We start from the raw sequence: 19,111 nt of genomic DNA on the forward strand, positions 1-19,111 counted from the left end.
CGGAGCTACCGGAAGTGAAGCAACTCCTGGCATTTGAGCCACACCTTCTTGGAATCCTTCCCCAAACTCAGCGTGGATAAAGTGTACTAGGGCACAATAATACAAGGTCGCATATGTGACATCAGGAACTTTTTACGCCACCACTCGATACTCGTGCTGGTCTTCGTCGAAGCTGGGTCTTCGTCGAAGCTGGCGACAACACACCTTTCTTCGAACAAAAAGCCGGGTCCTCTTTGCCGTGCACAGAGACTTTCCCTCCATGCATGTGCAGTCATCTACGACAGCATCATTGGAATACGTCACATTGAAACTCCTCATCGCCTCGAGATACCTCACCATAATAGCAGTATACGTACTCCAAAGCAGTCTGCCAATGAGACCCATGTCAGGACTCTTCTATGTTCTTGACCACAACTAGCAATAATCTGTGGAGATATCAACGCTCACTCCCCCTGTGGGGAAGCAATCACACTGACTGCAGAGGTCGCAAGTTCAAAAGGACCCTCACGCACAGCAACCTTGTGGTGCTAACTGGCGGCTCCCGGACATTCCTATGTGGCCACACGTACAACAGCTCCATCGACGTGTCCCTGTGTGCCCAGGATATATCACACAGACTCACGTGGGCAGTGGACTGTGATACAAAAGGCAGTGACCACTTACCAACCTACATTACTGACGAAGGTGCAGCGCCCTCAAGACCCAAGCGAGTTGACACGCTCCAGAACTGGAAAGCTTTTCGACACCTAAACAGTAAAGCCCTTCCGAACTGGATAAGTCCAGCAGCATTTGCCAACATACTGCAACAAAACGTCAAGGAAACCACCAAGCGTGTGTCAGTACCTACAACCTATTCAAGAGCCGACGTCGAGTACGAGCAACCCCGAGCCATGCGCCGCAAAGCAGAGCGTCGGTACCGCCGATCCGGTGACATCACGCATTGGAAGGTGGCCACCGGCCTGAAAGAAAAAGCAGGCGACGCCTATAGGCGCTAGCAGCAAAATACTGGGCAGAAACCTGTGCTGCACTGGACTCCTCAGCACACCCATCAAGGATGTGGAAAATCATCAAAAGCCTAAAGTTACCTCCTACTCCATCAAACCCCTTCCGTGCCATTTATCTGAAGACCAACGCCTCTGGAAAGAGCGTAGCCGAAGAATTTCTCACTGCAATAGCCAGGCCATCCAGTGCAGCATCAAGCCTATGCACCTGCAATCTGCCCGCAATGCAACTGTGCACATATCAGTGACAAAGCCCCCCGTAATCCCTGAACTCAATGCGGATTTCACCATCAACGAACTTCGACAAGCCATCCGGAAGACGACCCCGGACCTGATAGAATCACATACAAGCACCTAGCCAATCTCGAACCTGCTGCCACCGCTCAGCTACTCGCCATCCCCAACGACGTCTGGGCATCTGGACACGTCTCCAAGGAGTGGAAACCCGCCCCGTCGTCCCCGTCCTGAAACCCTGCAAGCCAGAAACGGACATCAATTCCTATCGGCCCATTAGTCTCTCCAAAGTGCAAAGTTATGGACCGCATGATTCTTTCCCGAATGCAGTGGTCGCTCGAAAAACAAAACGTGCTTCCTGAGCAGCTGTCAGGCTTCCGCGAAGCCTGAAACTCCACGGACTGCGTGATTGACTTTGTCTCCGACATCAAGCACAACTTTGCCTTATTCTACATGAGGGTAGCAGGAGTCCAGGACCTCCGACGGGCATTTGATACTGTCAGCCACCTGCACGTGCTTCAATGCCTCCTGAACTCCGGCATCTGCGGACGCACCTTCCGATGAATATGGGACAAGCTCACAGACAGAACGATGGACATGACCTCAACCGATTGGACAGCAACAACAGTGCCAGCTGTACGTGGGGTGCCACAAGTTGGGGTGCTCATCCCCAAGATTTTGGTGGCTGAACTGGTAACTCAGGTGCCAAAGAACGTTCAAATCACAGTTTATGCAGACGGTGCATACATTTGGGTTAAAGGACGCCGTGTGGACTGTATTCAAACCACACTGGAACTTGCCCTGGAAACCATCGTCAGCTTTCTTGAAGAACGGGCCATGGATCTTTCACCTGAAAAAACAGCTTATATCCCCTTCACAAAAAAGCTACTGAAGAACTTCACACTAAATGCACGCGGGCAACAAATTAAGCAAGTTTTCAGCCACAGGTTTTTGGGAGTTATGCTCAACGGAACACTATCCTGGGGTCAAGAAATCAAAAAGCTGCAAAGTAATACAAAGACTTACACCAACATCCTGCGGATAATCGCTTGCCTGAGGTGGGGTAACGGCAAGACTATTCGTCACGTACATCAAGCACTAATACGTCAGACAGTGGTGTACAGCGTCCTACGCCTAAACAACATTACCATGAAAAGAAGCTGGACAACATCGTGGCAAAGGGCTTCAAGGTCTGCCTAGGGGTACCGCCATGAACCACGACAAGCGATGTTCTCGCAGAAGCTCGAGAGCCCCCTGCTACAGTACTCATCAGTCAAGAGCGAGAGCGACACCTCATTCGGTTGCTGACGCAACACACTGACCACTACCTGATTTCAAAGCTGCAGCTGCGGTACAAGTGAAGGGCAGCACAGACTGTCAAGACACTGCAACAGCCCCTCCCAAGAGAAGAGCACACACGCTGCGACAAGGCTATCCGCCATGGCTCCTACCACAACCAGAAGTAGACACATCTATCCCAGGAATCAGCAAGAAGTCAGACATAGACGTCACCGTCCTGAAAACCCTGAGGCTGGCCCACCTAAAGGAGAAGTTCCCTTCAAGGACGACCATATACACAGATGGATCCACTGCTGAAGGTAAATCTGCAAGCGTCTTCATAGCAGAGGAAGCAAGGAAATGATACGGACTCTCGCACGGCACCTCGTCAACCGCAGCAGAACTGCATGCAATCCTCAAAGCAGTGCGCCACATCCTTGTATTGCATCCCAAAGGCTGGCTCATCTACACAGGTTCCAAGTACTCTATCCAGGCAACCAGCAATATATGTGATCTGGACTTCCTGGCATACAAAATACTCACTACCTTGAACGACGCCACACAAGCAGGCCACCTCGTAACATTCCAGTTGATTCATTCCCAATGCGGCATTCCCGGCAACGAAGGAGCTGACAAGATGGCAAAAGAAGCACTCACCCAGACAAAGCTAAGTGCCATATCCTTCACCAAGGCCGACGCAAAGCGGTACCTGAAGAAGAAAACAACACCGATTTCTCAACTGATCTGGAAGGCCGGCCTCGGAGCAGACGATCACCTATCATACATTGACCCAGACTTGAATACCATCGTCCCAAGAATCCTTGAGAGACCAGCGCCGACAATCATGCACAGGATTCGACTGGGAAAACTACACAGCCAGACTACTCTGCACCAGATGAAAGTGTCCAAGTCGTGAAGTCCTTGTGCCCAACCTGCAAGACACCTAAGACACTCTGCACGTTATCATGCAGTGTCAGTGTACAAGCAACAACGAGAACAACTGCAAGCAACACTAAGCAAACTCTACTCACGGCCGTTCAGCTTTTGCAAGCTGCTTTGCCCCTGGCCATCCCCACAACAGCAGAGGAAAGCCGAGAAAGCTCTGTTTGCGTTCCTCAAAGAGAGTGGCATCATAAGCCACTACTGACCTGGACCTGATGACATAGGAACCAGATGTGACAGCCACGTGTGACATCCATACTAGGGTATCACAAGCTCTAGCTCCCTGAGACCACCAGGCCCTAACCTACGAGAAATGGAGCAGCAGGAACCCTTTCGTCAATCCAACAGCTCCAGACCACCCCTTCCAGATAGTAGTCAGCTATTAACTGGGTGCCACCATTTTGGACAAACCAGATTGATTTGGATTGAAACGGATATCATTGTTTAGTGACAGACCAAAACGACAGATTTTGCGCTCACTTCTATGAACGCAATCTGCTTGGAGAGAGGCATGTTGGGAAGACTCAGAACTGCTGAAATGGTTGCTGGCGGAACTGATGCAGGAGAGTGGCAGAACCGTTTCTTTGCAACAGACGGACAAATGGTGGTGTGTGCAGAACAGTGCAGATCATGTCACAGGAACTTTGTCCGCATGGGCTTTTGTCTACAATGTCCACAAGGTCTACGTTACGTGATTAAAATTTTACCACGTAACGTAAGTAGATGCAATGAAAAATGCCCAAGGATGTATGCAGAAATAAAATTCAATGATACAATAGAAAATCTTACGCATCAGTGACGTCTTTCGTGATATTTTCTTGAGATCGCTGTCTTCACAGGCCTAACGGTAGCGACGAAACATGTCAATTTCGCGTAAATAATGACGGCGAAGCGAAAGTTTAAGCCGATTTTGCAGCTAAAATGCAGGAGAGTGTGTACTCACCAAATAAAATTAGAGTAGTTTATAAAAAAAGTTCACGAAATCTCAGCTTCGCCGTCCCAAGCACCATCCTCTATTTTGGGGAAATTTTGGTGTCATGGTGGCTCCCATGGAAAGCGGCAACCAATGAAATGCGCCCAAGTTTGATTGACAGGTCGAGCCTCTTTTTTCAGGCTCCTCCTAATAGCCAGACTACCTTTGAATACACGGCACTGGGTTCAATGACCATTGGTTTCAACGATGATTGAAGACTGCCCGTGTGACGGGAGTAAAACAATACTCGGAGCCAACTACCGTTGGGAACGACATCGTTTTTGTTCCTGGCTTGTCCAAAACAGGAAGTGTACTACGCGTATTTCGGCAATATTACGGAAAATGCCAAATGTCCAAAATAATCCTGATTCATCCCATTTTCAACAAATCAGTCATTCGGAATTATGCTCGGCTAAGACCCTGTTACGTTCTTAAGTGCAGTTAAATGGTAGTGGTGGCGGCAATATAGGTGAAAGAGCGCGCCGTTGCCAATCACCGTCCCGAATGACTACGCCTTTTTTTTTTCTGAACATTTATGCAGTTCCAAAAATGGTGTACGCCCCGCACTTTCCATAAATTGGGTGTGACAAAAAGTATCGTTCTGTGCAATCGTTGGCCTTCACCGGGCTATGTGGTGAAGCGGCAATTATGAACGGCATAATGTCACAAAAGTGCCGTACGCCCCCCACGTTTTCAGAAAATCATGCCGAGAGAACGATGTAACTTGGGGTGATGGTTGGCTAGGAGCGTGCTATGTGGTGAAGTTTAGTTTTAAGAGTGTAGTACGCAAGCGAGCTCTTTCAGTCTCGCGGACAAGAAAATCTCCCCCTCAGTCTGTCAGTCGGCGACATCATCCGACACGTCCAATAGGGTGGCGCACGCTTTCTCTTCCTCGCGGTTTTATGCACTGCTACCAAAGATCATTTCCGGTAAACATATCACGTTGCTGCCTCGTTGCAGCGAACGCGTTTTCGTCAGCGTACAAAAGTGCTTGCGTCAATCAAGGTCACGCGCGCGAGCACGGAGCGTGGAGAGACCACCGCATTCTTGTAAACTAATCTTGTGAGGTAGTGTAACCTCCTCTAACAAAAGAAAATATTTTACGTGATTTAAGGGACGTCGGAAGTCCTTCAGCGCAAGGGGCACCAGCTGAGGGTCGAGGGATCGATACGTTAGGAACTTAGTTTTTTTTGGCAGAGTACAAACGAAGAAAAAACTCAAATCAGGAAAAGACTATCAGTTTCATCTCAATGGACGGTGCCAACCCTGTAATACATTGAGTGTTTTTGTTTAATACTTTGGAGATATATAAAGAAAGAGCCTATAATTACCTAAACTACAGCAATTAGCTTTTAATTAGGGTTTTTTGTGGAAAAGTGAGACAGCAGAACGGGAGACAATACTAGTTGAAAAAAAAAACTGAATAGAGCACGTGCGTTGAGATAGCTATTGACGAATATTGCTACGCAAGTGGACCGAAACCAAAATTGCGCGCCTCAGGGAAGCATTACCTTTGTCGTCGTCGGCTTACCTTGGCCGCAACGTGGTAATAGGTAATTGAAGGAATAAGAAATTCGACGCAATGCGGTTGGTCGAGCAAGCAGACTAGCACCTATTGCAATCAACTTCATGACAGACAGACAGACATATGTCGGCAGAGTTCCCTTAGAAGTCGGCCCAGGACGCACATTCCCCCAGGGCGTCAGTCGTGACGTTGCCCACATCTGTGAGGCCGACAACGGCGAGCCCTTTCACCATCACCACCACCACCGCAATCAACTTCATCCTCAAGTGCAGTTTTCAATCGATCGACATTTCAACGCACCTGTTCGTTTCGGGCCTTATAAATATTAAAAATGGTAATAAGTTATAAAAATTAAAAATTAAATTTGAAAAAATGCTTTCAGAGTGGACTGTCTCCCATTCTGCAAGCTCGCTTTTTTCCCGAAAGCCCAGAATTGAAGGTTTCATCAATGAGTGTTAGGTACTTAGTCATATAGTGGTGACATCCACTCTTGGAGAGAATAAGTCAACTGCACAAACGCTGCTGTGATGGCTTTTTGTAAAAAAGGCCGAGGAATAAAAAAAAAGACACCCTATATACTCGCAAGAGATCACTCAGCAATTGAAAGAACACTAGCCTTCCGAAGAACACAATGAGTGGATAGGTGACAACCATCTTGATCATAAGGGCCACGATGCCGAAGAGAACGGCAGGATCAGACGCTTCGAACATCTGCATGATATTGGGCTTGACGTGGTATCCGTACGTAGCATATCCGAAGCAGCCGACGGTGACGTAGGCCATCAAAAGAAACACGAGTGCTGCGGTCAGAGCCTTGGTGAAGCCAATTATTCCGCGCTTGTTCATACAAGCGTACACCGGCACTACGATCTCGTGCATCTGTGGAATCGAAAACACGCGTATCACATAAATGATGTCAAGCAATAGAAAGAGCAAAGAAGAACAAGGGGAAATATAGTTACATGAAACAAAAAAGCAATTAGACTCAAGTTAGTACACTGTAAAAACCTTACTCTTCACCGCATGATGCATTAACACACGGAACAATATCGTTCTGTCTCCTGGTTGTTGAAAAACGACTCGTGGGGCACACTACTCTACAATGAGTTCTATTTCTATCGAACGGTGTCGGCGCGCTGCGGAGAAACGATGAACTACCGTAGTGTGGACGCGTCGTCTGCTTTTACACGTTCATTCCGCGTTCAGTGCAGTAGGTGGAACATTGGGGAACGGAACAGTATCGTACCATCGCGGCACAAGTGATCTTCCGGTGAATATACCCAAGAATTACGAAAAAGAACCATTAACTCTGAACATCGGCCCGCGTGTTATCCACACTAGAAAGGTGACAGTGTCGCCTCCTATACGCCGATCTCGCAGCGAATAGCGTGTATTAGAAATATGACTTAGGATCACACTTTATGCAGCTCATTTCACGTGCTTAACAAGCGGCATTCTTTGACGCCCCTTTTTGTGCGTGTGAAATTATCGTGATGTCCTGAATTCAAAATTCATTTTTCCTGCCGTCGTTGAACCGGGTCGACGCCCCGAAATGCACAACGGATGCCCCACTGCACTAAAATTACGCAAGTATAGCGTTCGAGCCTTGCGCAGAGATTCCGCAGAAGTACGAACCTGATATGCGAAGCAGAAGACGGGAATAGTGACCATAAAGTCTACGATGGTTTCCGGCCTGTAAGCGAAAGCAGCATACAAGAAGTAGAACATTCTAAGTTTGCAAATATAAATTAGGCTCGTGCCCATAACGTCACGCGCCGTCTTTGAGCCACGTGACATGGGGAACACGGGAGACTCTTTTCGGCTGTAGTTCGAGTCACACAGGCTCCGCCTCATGGCGTGCGTCATATGTCACGTGAGAAGGGAAAGAGAGAGCAAGGGATGGAGCGGGAATGGCAGGAACACCAAAGACGGGGATGGGGAGGTCAGATTAGTATGTGCCAGGCGGCAGAACTGTTTGCGAGTAGGGCAAATTATTCTAGCTTTTTGGGAGTTCTAACTTCAAAAAAGGTATTATGAGCGGTTATATGTACGCAGCCCGTCAGACTGAGAACAGGATAAACATTCCGTTAAATGTTCCGTTGAAACAGTCAGCACTTCCAAACGCGAAGTATTATTTACGCCGTTGCCTGTGTACCGCTGTCCGACGAGTGTTACCCATTACGGCTTCTCGAATTCAGCATTATGTATTCAATACACGGTGATTTTCACCTTTATTTTACTTCACAAAATAGTGTAGATTGTCATAGCTTTGTGTAACATTTGTTGTTCGTGTTTCCTCTCATATTAACCTCTGTGAAGTAGGGTAGGGTCCTTTGGCTACCAGGGGTAAACATTCCATGTTATCATAACTCCTCTATCATTTATTGTTGCTGTTGTACATGCTTCCGAATTTCGAGATATACAGAGAAACTCTTTCATGAAATGGAATACATTAATCATATGTATATTGCTATTTTCTTTTATTTTATGTTTCCAGCGATTTGAGCATACATTTGAATCACGCATCACAGGCACAACTGCTTGCTCACACCTGTCTCAAAGTTAGTCTAAATTGTATTATGCTTCAGAAGACGAAAGTTCAGGGAGTTCAGAACAGTCCCCTTGTGATTTGTTGATCGCAAACTTTTCCGAAGTTCAGCAGCAGGCACTTGTGTTTCCGTTCGGCAAATACCATCTCCATCTTGCGTTTCCTCCCACTTTTTTTCTTTCGTTTAATAAATATATCCCCCCCACCCCCACCCCACCTTACCTGCGAAGAAAGGACTAGTGAACGAGTTACTCTTCTTGTTGCAATCTGAAATGATCTGCTTGGTTTAACAAGTTTCCTTGCCGTATGAATTATTCTGAGTGCCATATACCCAGCGCTGTCGCCGATCGGCTTCCTATTTTGGCCGGGGCAGTGCCAGTGCAGTGTATTACGGCTTTGGCCCGGGGAAGCGGGGGGGGGGGGTATATTTATTAGACCAATGGAGAAAAAAAACGAGGGGAAAGGTGGGGTAGCGGTGAACTTCATACACTTCCCAGTTCCGCTCGAGATGAAGAATCACCTGAATGCATTCAGTGTAGCGAACCGCTGTCGGTTTTACACAAACTCATGTCATCTCTATCCAGCAAGGCTATGCAGTAGTACGCGTAAAACACATTTACCTTATAAAATTACGAGCACATGTCCACATGTGCATATTCCCCATCTCTCCGCAGCAAGAAGAATCCCCAGCGGCCGGCGCGCGTGCAGAAGCGACTTTCTCACGTGACATATGCCGTTCGCCGAGAGGCGGAGCCCGTCACTCGAACTACAGCCGAAAAGAGTCTCCCGGGGAACACGGGGATGCGTCACAGGCGTCATACTGCAAGGCCGAACGAGGCAGCACGTGATTTCCAGTCGTAATTGCACGCATATCACAATAACTTACGGCACGCCCTCCTATACTGTGACTCCGGTGCGGCAATATGTTTTGCGATGTCACGTGACGAAATGTGCCGTCACTGCAAAGCCTCATTGAGTTCAGCGACCCTTCTCCCGTCAATAATCCAAGTCCAAACCTTGACTGAGTGAGGTACGGCACGACACGCTGTACTTACTGCGTACGCAGATGAAGATTTTCTGAGCGTTCAACGGTATAGAAAGAGTAGACAGTCAAGAAGACAGGATACAGCATGACGACGACCCCCACTTTGCTGCAAGGGAATATAATGTTCGGTGATGCGACGGTATATAACCACGTATAACCTAAGGATTCACTAAATTATTTAAGCGACGACAGCCCTTCAGTTCCAGTGACGTAAGCCACCGCTGCTTCGGCCCATTGTGTTGGCAGCGATCCCCTTCCGTTAGGATCACTTTGGGTGCACTGGTAGATTTAAAGAAGCAGTGAAATGCTTGAGACCGTGCTTAATAAATAATGCAGTCTATCAACAGGGTACATGGAAAACATATTCTCTTAATAATGTGTGATTAAAGCCTTCGTCGCTCGTGCGCCAGGAAAACCCGAATAATCATTATCATCATCATGATCATCATCGCTGAATGATGTCTTATCACTGCGCAATTCAATTTACAAAAAAAAAAAAAGAAAGCAGAAAAACGCACTCGAAAATCTTACTTGTTCAGACCAGCGTAATCTTGAAGGCGAGACGCAGGGTCAGTTCAGACTTGGCGATGTCCGTCCCGACTTCGTGAGCTGGCGGCGGAAATAGACGCGCACTTGCAGCGTTTAGAGAGGAGAGACGTCGAGCCAAAAAAAAAAATGCCATGCCGGTCTCTTTCACGACGTCGACGAAAGTTGGCGAGAACGATAGCTGGTGACCAATAAGGTGACACAGAAAGGCCACGCCTCCTGAGTTTTCGTCTCTTTTGGACGACGTAATGCCACTGTGGTGGGAACGTGAAAATCGTGTGCCTTGACCGTGCGGCGTAAATGCGCCTCTACTTCAGCCGCCTGTTCACGACGTCGCATCGGGCGTCGCTAAGTGAGAACTGGCTCTCAAGGCGGAAATGCATGGAACGTTTTCTGAACATCAAACTGTCAGGGCTAGCTCTCACTTGGCGACGCCCGACGCGACGTCGTGAGCTGGCGGCGGATATAGACGCGCACTTGCGGCGTTTAAGGCTCATTCACACATGCGCTTCAAAAAGCGGCGCCGCCTCAGCGTTCGTGGCGCCGCCGAGAGGGGCCTGTCACACATAGCCGAGCCGCTATCCTGAAAACGCGCTTCGTTCTTGTTGCCACGTCAAGATTGTACCGACACTTTCAGCTCTCTTCCTCAAAATTTACATTGTGAAGCATGTTCTCCATTTTATAATTATCGTGAAGCATTTCTGCTGGAATCATCAATCGTTGGAACGACAAACGCGACACAATAGCAGAGAAAGAACGGCAGAAGAAGCGAGGCACATATCTACCTACTGACGACCAACACACGGTTACACACAAGTCGTATTTGTTTTCGTCGATTCCGTGGTTTGCGCAAATTCATAGCTCATCGGTGACAGCTCAGCACCAAACAGCTATTGGTGACAAGGAATTTACTCACGCGGTAGCACCAAACACATACACACGCACAAATGACAAAAGATCCCAGCGCGGTATCGGGAGGCCCACCATTGCCCGCCGGTGCCAAAAGGAAGCCACCTCACCCCCCCGAGCGCTCCGATTGGCCGGATGTAAAGCGTTCGCGTTTCTGCCCTCCGAAGCTGCAGCACGGAGCGGTTCTCGAAAAGCGGCTGGAAACGCTCCGCGGCTCCGAAACGCGTTCAAAAAACGCATGTGTGAATCAAGCTTTAGAGAGGAGAGACGTCGAGCCAAAAAAATTGCCATGCCGGTCTCTTTCACGACGTCGGCGAGAGTTGGCGAGAATGATAGCTGATGACTGATAAGGTGACACAGAAAGGCCACGCCTCCTGAGTTTTCGTCTGTTTTGGACGACGGAATGCCACTGTGGTGGGAACATGAAAATTGTGCGCCTTGACGGGGCGGCGGAAATGCGCCTCTGCTCGTACTTCCGCCGCCTGTTCACGACGTCGCGTCGGGCATCGCCAAGTGAGAGCTGGCCCTCAGGCGCACGCCGTGGACTTGCACGTAATGTGATGAAGTGCCCGGCCCCAAACGCATGGGACGCATACAGAGCGAGCTACGCGCACCAATGTTGCCATGTTCGCCTACCGATATTTTGCACTAGCATTCACTCACATGCACCAATGTTATTGTTTTCTGTACTCTCTGCCTTCACTCGCTCTAAATATCGTTGAAATGCAGAATTAAATTTACTGTGGTGGATGTCATCCTGAAAATTTTTACGCGCTATTTATACGCGACTTTGTCTGCCGCGCGGTGGCCGTCGCTCTCTCAGCTTCTCGAAAAAACGAGCTCGGACACGCGGGAATACGTGTAGTCTCCCTAACTAAACAAACAAATAAGGAAACACCCGGCGGCCACTCAGGCTTTCGGCGGACTCCGGGGGCGCAGATTTTAAAAAGAAATAAGCAAACGTGATTAGTGGATTCGAAACATTCGATTCGCCGTTTTGGGCACTGGGCTTCGGATTCCCGAATCTTGTTTTGAACTGATTCCTTTGTTTTGAACAAATCAGGACACAGAATGATATCATTTTGAATGATGGTTGGCTAGGAGCGTGCTATGTGGTAAAGTTCTGTTTTAACTGTGTAGAGTGTGTCACATGGAAAAGGAAGGCGCTTCTTTTTCGTTGCATCCTGTGCTTGACCATCACTGAAGATCGCATTTTAAAGGGACGGTCCCGTATCCCCTGCTCCTCTCATAAAGTGTAACATTCGATTGCGCTTTGTTGAAAATGGAATACTGCAAATTTACCCGACAAAGCACGTCACGGTTATTAAATAACGAAATTAAATTGATAAAGATTGCAGAGCATGCCGCGATCTGTGTTGGCAACGATAACGGCTATGTCGACCTGCGGGAGAGTCCGTTATACGTAGGGTTCCGCGTATTCGGTTTTAACCGAAAAGCATACACCGGGTAAATTTTTCCCTCATTCGGTTTTAATCGAAAAACAATGGCCATTGCTGCACATGCCCAGCTTAAGATTCCAACATGAAAAGCAGGTTTATCTTTATTACTCTTCTTTGTATTTGCTATGGTTGGATGACCTGGGACCACATTGGGTGTTCCACGGTCAATCCTTTTGTCCCGGATGAGTAATTCCAAAACACTACCCAGAACAATGGCGCTTTCTCTAGTCTTAGCAGATGATAGGTGATGCTCTGGCACTAGCAACTGATTGGCAACTCTGGCAACTGATTGAGCTTTTTAATTCTTTGAATATTCTCCCACTGCCTGACCTTATTCGTGAGCGCTGCGCTATACTTGTAGAGTCAGTTGTAAAGAATAACGTTCTTTTCAATAACAACATATTTCAAAAATGTCCAAGAGGTAACCGAAGCGTCACGTCGAATGACTTTTTGTTATATCGGCCAAAAAATGTGTATGGTACGAGATTGACGTGTTTTGGGCCGCTACTCTGGAACTCCATGCCTCTTGAGGTTAAAAACAGCCAGTCATTCCGCAACATGCTACGACGTTACCTTACGGACACATCAGACTATTTGAACCCATGAATGTAACTGTTTGTTGCATTATTTATCTAACCTGTTTTTCTGTTCCGTTTACCCCGCGGGGCATGAGCCTGTACTAGCGAAAGCTATTGGACACGCCCCACGGTTTCCCTGTTCCTTGTTTTTTAGTGATGAAAATAAACAAATAAATAAACAAATAAACAACCTACGTTGCCGTGGCGACGCCGAGACGCCACGGCCTTCTGCGTGGTTTCAAATATCGTTGGAGGAAAGGATGCAGGGACTTTCGTCAGCGTACGCTTCCACTTCTGTGGCTAAACTTTATACAAGATGCGTTAAATTGCAGACCTTGGCTGTGTGGTACTTTCCAAATAGACTGATTGTGTTAAATCAGGACCTGTGATTCACGGCGAAAAGAAGGATACTTCTTCTTGGTATGGAGAGGGAGTGCTCAGCCAATTTTAATGACTTACTCTTAAGGCAGGATACAACCCATGCACAGGCCGCCGACGGAGGTAGCCTTTCCATGTTAATCGATATTTGAGTTGAATTGAGGAGGGTATTGAATAAATGAAAGCTGGGTGGGAGGCAGGGTGCCTGAAGAATATAAATGAATGAAAGGAAAGAGGGGAAAAGTAAGTGAAGAGGCCCCCGTGCCACACGAGGTATATCAGGGACCAAATCACTAAAAAATAAAATAATAGATAGGATAGTAAGGGGAGTGAGTGTGGGAAGGAAAGGAGAGAAAAAAACTAGCCAGACCACAAGGATCAAGCACAACAGGGCCGGCGGGGAAAGAAGACCCCATCAAGCTCGACGTCTATTAATCTGCAAAGATAACCACTGTGTTGATTCAGATCTGACAAACCCCCATAAGCGGGACAAGTCCCGCGGAGGCGGCCAGGCTCCTGCAGTGGTTTTTGCAGTTCCTGCAGTTTTTGCAGTTTTGCAGTTCCTGCAGTTTTGGTTGTGCACCCCGTCGCACCAGTATCGCGTCACCAACTCTAATTTCAGGTATCTTTCTGCTCTTGCGCCTGTCAAAGTTCCTCTTCATTCTGGAGCGGTACTTGTCAATCGCCTCCGGTGACTTCGTTGCTCTTGCAGTGTGACGTGATCGGTTACGCGCAAGCGTTCATCAGCAGGGAACAGCGCCGGTGTGTGAAATGCTGCAAAGTGCGGACTGCATCCAAGAGCAGTGGTGCACGATCTGTTATGATGCCGTACCGCCGCAGCTAGTGCGCACTTCCAGCCTCCTCTGAATTTGGGGTACATCGAGATATATTGTTTTATGTCTCTAATTACTCTTTCGGCGAGGCCATTTGCAGCTGGGTGGTATGGTGTTGTCGGTTGGAGTCGTATTCCTAGTTGTGTAATTTTGCATGTGAATTCGCCGCACTGTCAAGATAGGGACAGTGGGAATCTCGTTAATCCATTTCAGTTAATTAATCCACGATAGAACCGGCAGCGCTGTTTGCCAGTCGCTTTGAGAAGGAATATCAAAGCGTCCCTTGCGGCTGTTCCTAATCTTCCGTCAACGCCGTATGTCAACCAGGCGGATGAACACGAAATTGACAGCGGGATAGCTCATCCAAAGAGCGCATTGGTGCACTGCTCCGCGCAAGAAATATGTAAACCAAAACCGATTAATTACTCGAAAAAAATCACTAAGTGTCGATGCGGTTTTTTTCTTGGAATATTTTTCGCCGAAGGTCCCGACGCGTAAAACAGAAGTTCCGTAAGCGTGCGAAGTAAAAGTTAAAAGCTAGCATGTTTATTTAATTAGTGAACAAATGAGCCGCTCGCTACTCAGTTCATGGCCGATGTCCCAAGGATCTCTACCAAAAAGGAATTTCTTCGACGGCGCCCCCTGTTCACGAATTATTCAGCCGGGGGATTTTCGTGAAATACCCTCTATTCAGCTGTGAAGACTCGTGATGATTTATATCGAAGTGAGGCGATAGCAACATTTCGGGAATCGTGATACTTTTCTCTGCGTTATAGTCGTGATATGCACATCAGACTGATATCATGTAGGCAAGTCCCTAGCGTAAACAGAAGGTACACGCATGGGCAGAAAAACTCAATTAGGTCGCAAAGGAGATGTTTTCTTTATAGTTATGAAAATGATTTCATATCACACAAAGGGCACATATGTGGCAATTTTAATTTCTAGTTGGGGTTGGTGTACCTTATAAATGTGTCACCTCTGGTCTGTCCGTCAAAAACGCCGACATATGTTTTAGTATTGCTCTAGCAGCTAGTCGTGGAGTATATCTCAGGTATAATTAAGCCTACGACGCGCTCACTGCTGTCACACTACGCGTCACATATTTGTAAGCATCGCAAGCTGGAATTCGATCAGCGAATATGTTCAGTTTCCTACAGATAGAACCCAATCTATTTTGTATTTAAATGGAACAAGAAAAAAATGCAACATCAATCAGCTAGGGTTTCTAGTTTTCGGCATTTATATTTTCCGGGGTATTACGAGATAGGGCGAAGGTACGTGACAAAGAGAAGTTATCCTGTTATTTCATTATGTTATAAGTCAATTCAATCTTGTACTACTGTAATTTGGTTTGGCGTTCATTTTTACCGTGTTTCGAGAGGTCTCAAAAATTATAAACACCGAAAATCAGAGGCCGGTTGTTCCCGCTGATGAAACAGCAAAAATATAATAAATAAAGAGACTAAAACAGTTCTGAAGCTCTTAGCCAGACGTTGTGGACCATTGTGCTCCATTTTCACGACGCTTGTGTTGATACAATCTCCCAGCCGATATCTTGCATTTGCGAAACATTTGCGAACATTTTCGAACATTTTGCGAAACACCTTTTGGAAAGGAATAGACACACTGTCAATGCTCACAGTTCAACATATCACACACAAGGAAGTCGAGCCATGAAATTACAGACTCAAAAGGTATCGCTGAGGAGGCATCAACTGGAAAGTTATCAGCCTTCTTTTCCTCCATCGATATTTGAAACCGGCGCAAGTGCAATAGCGTCTCGGCGTTGCCATGGTCACGCAGGTTGCCAGACGATCAGCTATCGCCCGCTAAAGATAGACACAGCGCGATTCGTTGTACAGGGTAGCGTTTTGGAATTGCGCGTCCCGGATCAGGTGCGCTGGTCGGAATCTCATTTCTCCTGCCATTGTAGGTGCCCCACCGCGCTTGTGAACCTTTTAGGGGCGTGACGTCAAGTAGAATCTCGGTCACCGGCCTTTAGTTGCTTAGAGGAGAGCTTACGACAGTAGATACAGCTCCACTGTCCACGTACGGCGGTCCGTACTTTCCGCCGCACCCGAGATGGGAAGAAAAAGGAAGAGGGCATCGGACTACGTTTGCGAAAATCAAGATTTTGAACTCTCAGGCAAGGAAGATGTTGTCGTATGCAAGTATTGTCGCGTGACAGTTAATGTGGGCTGCGGAAGAGGTGCGGCGCGCATATCGGAACACGTGCAATCGTGGCGTCACGTGGATCTGAAGAATCCTCGTAACGAACAAGGTGAGCAAACGCCTTCCGGCACTTATAGAACTCGAACTCGTATTTCGTAAAACTGGTACTGCTAATTCGCATTGGCTGCTGTTGTTAAGGCTGCGTTAGACGCGCACCGCACTGAAATTACGTTGTACACTCTAAGGAAAGCTGCTTCTACTCATCTCTGTACAGCTGTATTGCAACCACATTTCTGCTCAAACCAATTTTACCTTTTGGATATAACTGTACGGTAAGTAGAAACAACCTACAGAGTAGAAACTGTCGTTCTACCAGCTTGGGTAGCAAATTCTAGCTTTTTTTTTCTTAGAGTGTAATTGCTATTCGCCGATAACTGTCGGGTAAACCATGTAAACGCAAGGAAAAACATGGAAAAACTCCGATTTTGCGAAAATCGAAAAACATACGCGGAATCCGCCCAAAAATAAACATCGAAAACACGGAACCCTAGTTATACGACACAGAAATCGCCTGCTTTTGCGCGCGCTAGTACACCAGCGTGAGCAGACGACATTCAGGAGTGACTGGGGACAGCGGCAACTGTCATACATTTTCTTTCAGTTCTCAGGCGACAAGCGCACATCCTAAGAAGTGCCCCACATGATGGTTTAGAACAAGTATGTTAAGTCTCAGTAACAAGTTAAAAGTCCCAGGACAACCCCACCCACAATCACAAATCTGAAGTCGCCTGCCATCGGCGCGCGCGGTCGCATTACGGCTCCGACCAAAAATATATTACACGCGCTTCCATTACACTCCCCGTTGCACACTGATCACGTTTCGAAATGAAGTGCCGCTGACGACGTGCATGTAGAAGGAGTGCGTGTTTATTTAAAAACCGCATTAAATACTCGCGAAAAGAATACACGTCACTTAGCTTTCAGGTATCCGACTATGCGCCACATTATCGGAGACCCCACAGTCAACGCACGGTCTACGTTCTGCGCTCCTTGAGATAGTCCCCATTTCGAGAGCACAGGGGATGACTCAACCCAAGGTCCTCCTGCAGGTTCCAACTGCCATGACAACAGTGACGTACCTCCAAGCCGACGTCATGCGTGACGTTGCATGAGAGTTAAGCGCAGGTTTCGTCGTCTGCCATTAGTACGGCACGTTTCGACGAATTCCTCGAAAACGACTTGGCTATTCTGAGTGAAACTTTGACGGTTATGATGACTCACGAAGATAGTTTTGGTAAGTTTCGGAATCGCCCCGGGAGAGTTGAGTTAGTTGAGAGTTGAGTTAAAAGTTGCGAGTTGAAGTACCAAGAAGGAGGAGCCACAACTTTCAGTCTAATGCAGCTTTATTCTCCCGTGGTCTCAGAAAAAAACATTCGCTGAGTTGCGCGAAAGGGCGAGCAGAGAGTGACACCACTGGGAAGACAAGTGGTGTTTGAACATTTTGATTTCAACTTTTGAGTTGGATAATATTGAAAAGTATGATATTCTTTGCAATGTATTTTGCTGCTTTTTTCGCGACGTTTCCTTGGAGCTTTGGAAGGTGTGCAGAGTGCTCACAGTGTCGGAGCCATTCGCTGATGACGTCAATTGATGACTATTTCGCCCGATCCCATTTCGCCTAATAAGATGGCACGACAGTCCCATTTCACCTAATGGCAGGCACCCTCGCCCTCTTAATCCTAAAACTTGCATTAGGCGATATAGGACGTAACCGCCTAGCAAGTGGCTTTCACCACTGGAAGATCAGTGGGCGCGAAAAAACTCGAAATAGGGGGATATGTGAGTAGCGATGGCGTTCGGAGAAAGTTGGAGAGCATCCCGGAACCTCTTCAGTAAATTCTGTTTCCTGTTTCGTTTGCACAAATACAAAACAATACGGTGACTCTTGTTCGGTTTAAGCAGCAGTTCCGTTTAAAGCGCCACTACGGATTAAAAAACTGTTTATTTTATTTCGTATTACACATCAGCCTCACTTAAAGACCCAGCCCGCAAAATATAAATACCGTCAGCGAATATTATGCGTTTCCACGATTTTTCCAAAGAAGCCGTAAAACTAAAGATCGGGGTTATCCCAGGGTAGGTGACGTCATCGAGAGTGGCCGTGTCTCTCCTAGCAACAGCTCAGTCGTCTCCGCTCTTCTCCTAGCGTTAGACGTCTGCCAGCGGTTGTGGTGAGAAAATGGAAATGGACCTTCTGGGAGCAATGTCGCCCGACGCGTTGGTAGATCGAACACCCCATGACATCATATGTCTCGAAACGAGAAATTAATTTTCTGTTGCTTCCACTTTACCTGGGGAAACAATACTTCGTACATATAATACAATGTTTTTCACATATGTCCTTCATAATACAGCGTGAGACACGTGGATTACAGCGGCATAAATTCGGTGGGATGCTGAATACACGAGATTTATTCTGTAGCGACAGCCATTTAACGATTTAACGAGAGACATTTAACGAGACACCCCTGTATATGGAGGAGGATTTCACTGCTCTTTTAAAACTTCACCCTTGCGGTGATAATACGAGGCAGCTGTGATTATATGTGACAACGGTAATGCAAAGTGAGCGCGCGCAAGTATTGACCTTCTTCACACTCGTGTCGTATCCTAGCGGCTCTCCCGA

General features: G+C 47.3%; 1 protein-coding gene across 3 annotated transcripts in view; it reads right to left on the reverse strand.

Annotated features, from left to right (window-relative positions):
* The window catches only part of LOC135383079 (sodium-coupled neutral amino acid transporter 7-like), an 84,217-nt gene that overhangs the window by 14,433 nt on the left and 50,673 nt on the right, over window positions 1-19,111 (reverse strand). For all 3 annotated transcript variants that reach the window (XM_064612701.1, XM_064612699.1, XM_064612700.1), the window contains 3 exons: window positions 9,557-9,652; window positions 7,589-7,646; window positions 6,570-6,832 (listed from right to left, as the gene is read on the reverse strand). In XM_064612701.1, coding sequence (XP_064468771.1) covers window positions 6,570-6,832; window positions 7,589-7,646; window positions 9,557-9,652 — 417 coding nt within the window. The remainder of the gene's footprint in view (window positions 1-6,569; window positions 6,833-7,588; window positions 7,647-9,556; window positions 9,653-19,111) is intronic.

Source organism: Ornithodoros turicata, chromosome 2 (assembly GCF_037126465.1).
Source record: "Ornithodoros turicata isolate Travis chromosome 2, ASM3712646v1, whole genome shotgun sequence".
NCBI classification, from domain to species: Eukaryota; Metazoa; Arthropoda; class Arachnida; order Ixodida; family Argasidae; genus Ornithodoros; species Ornithodoros turicata.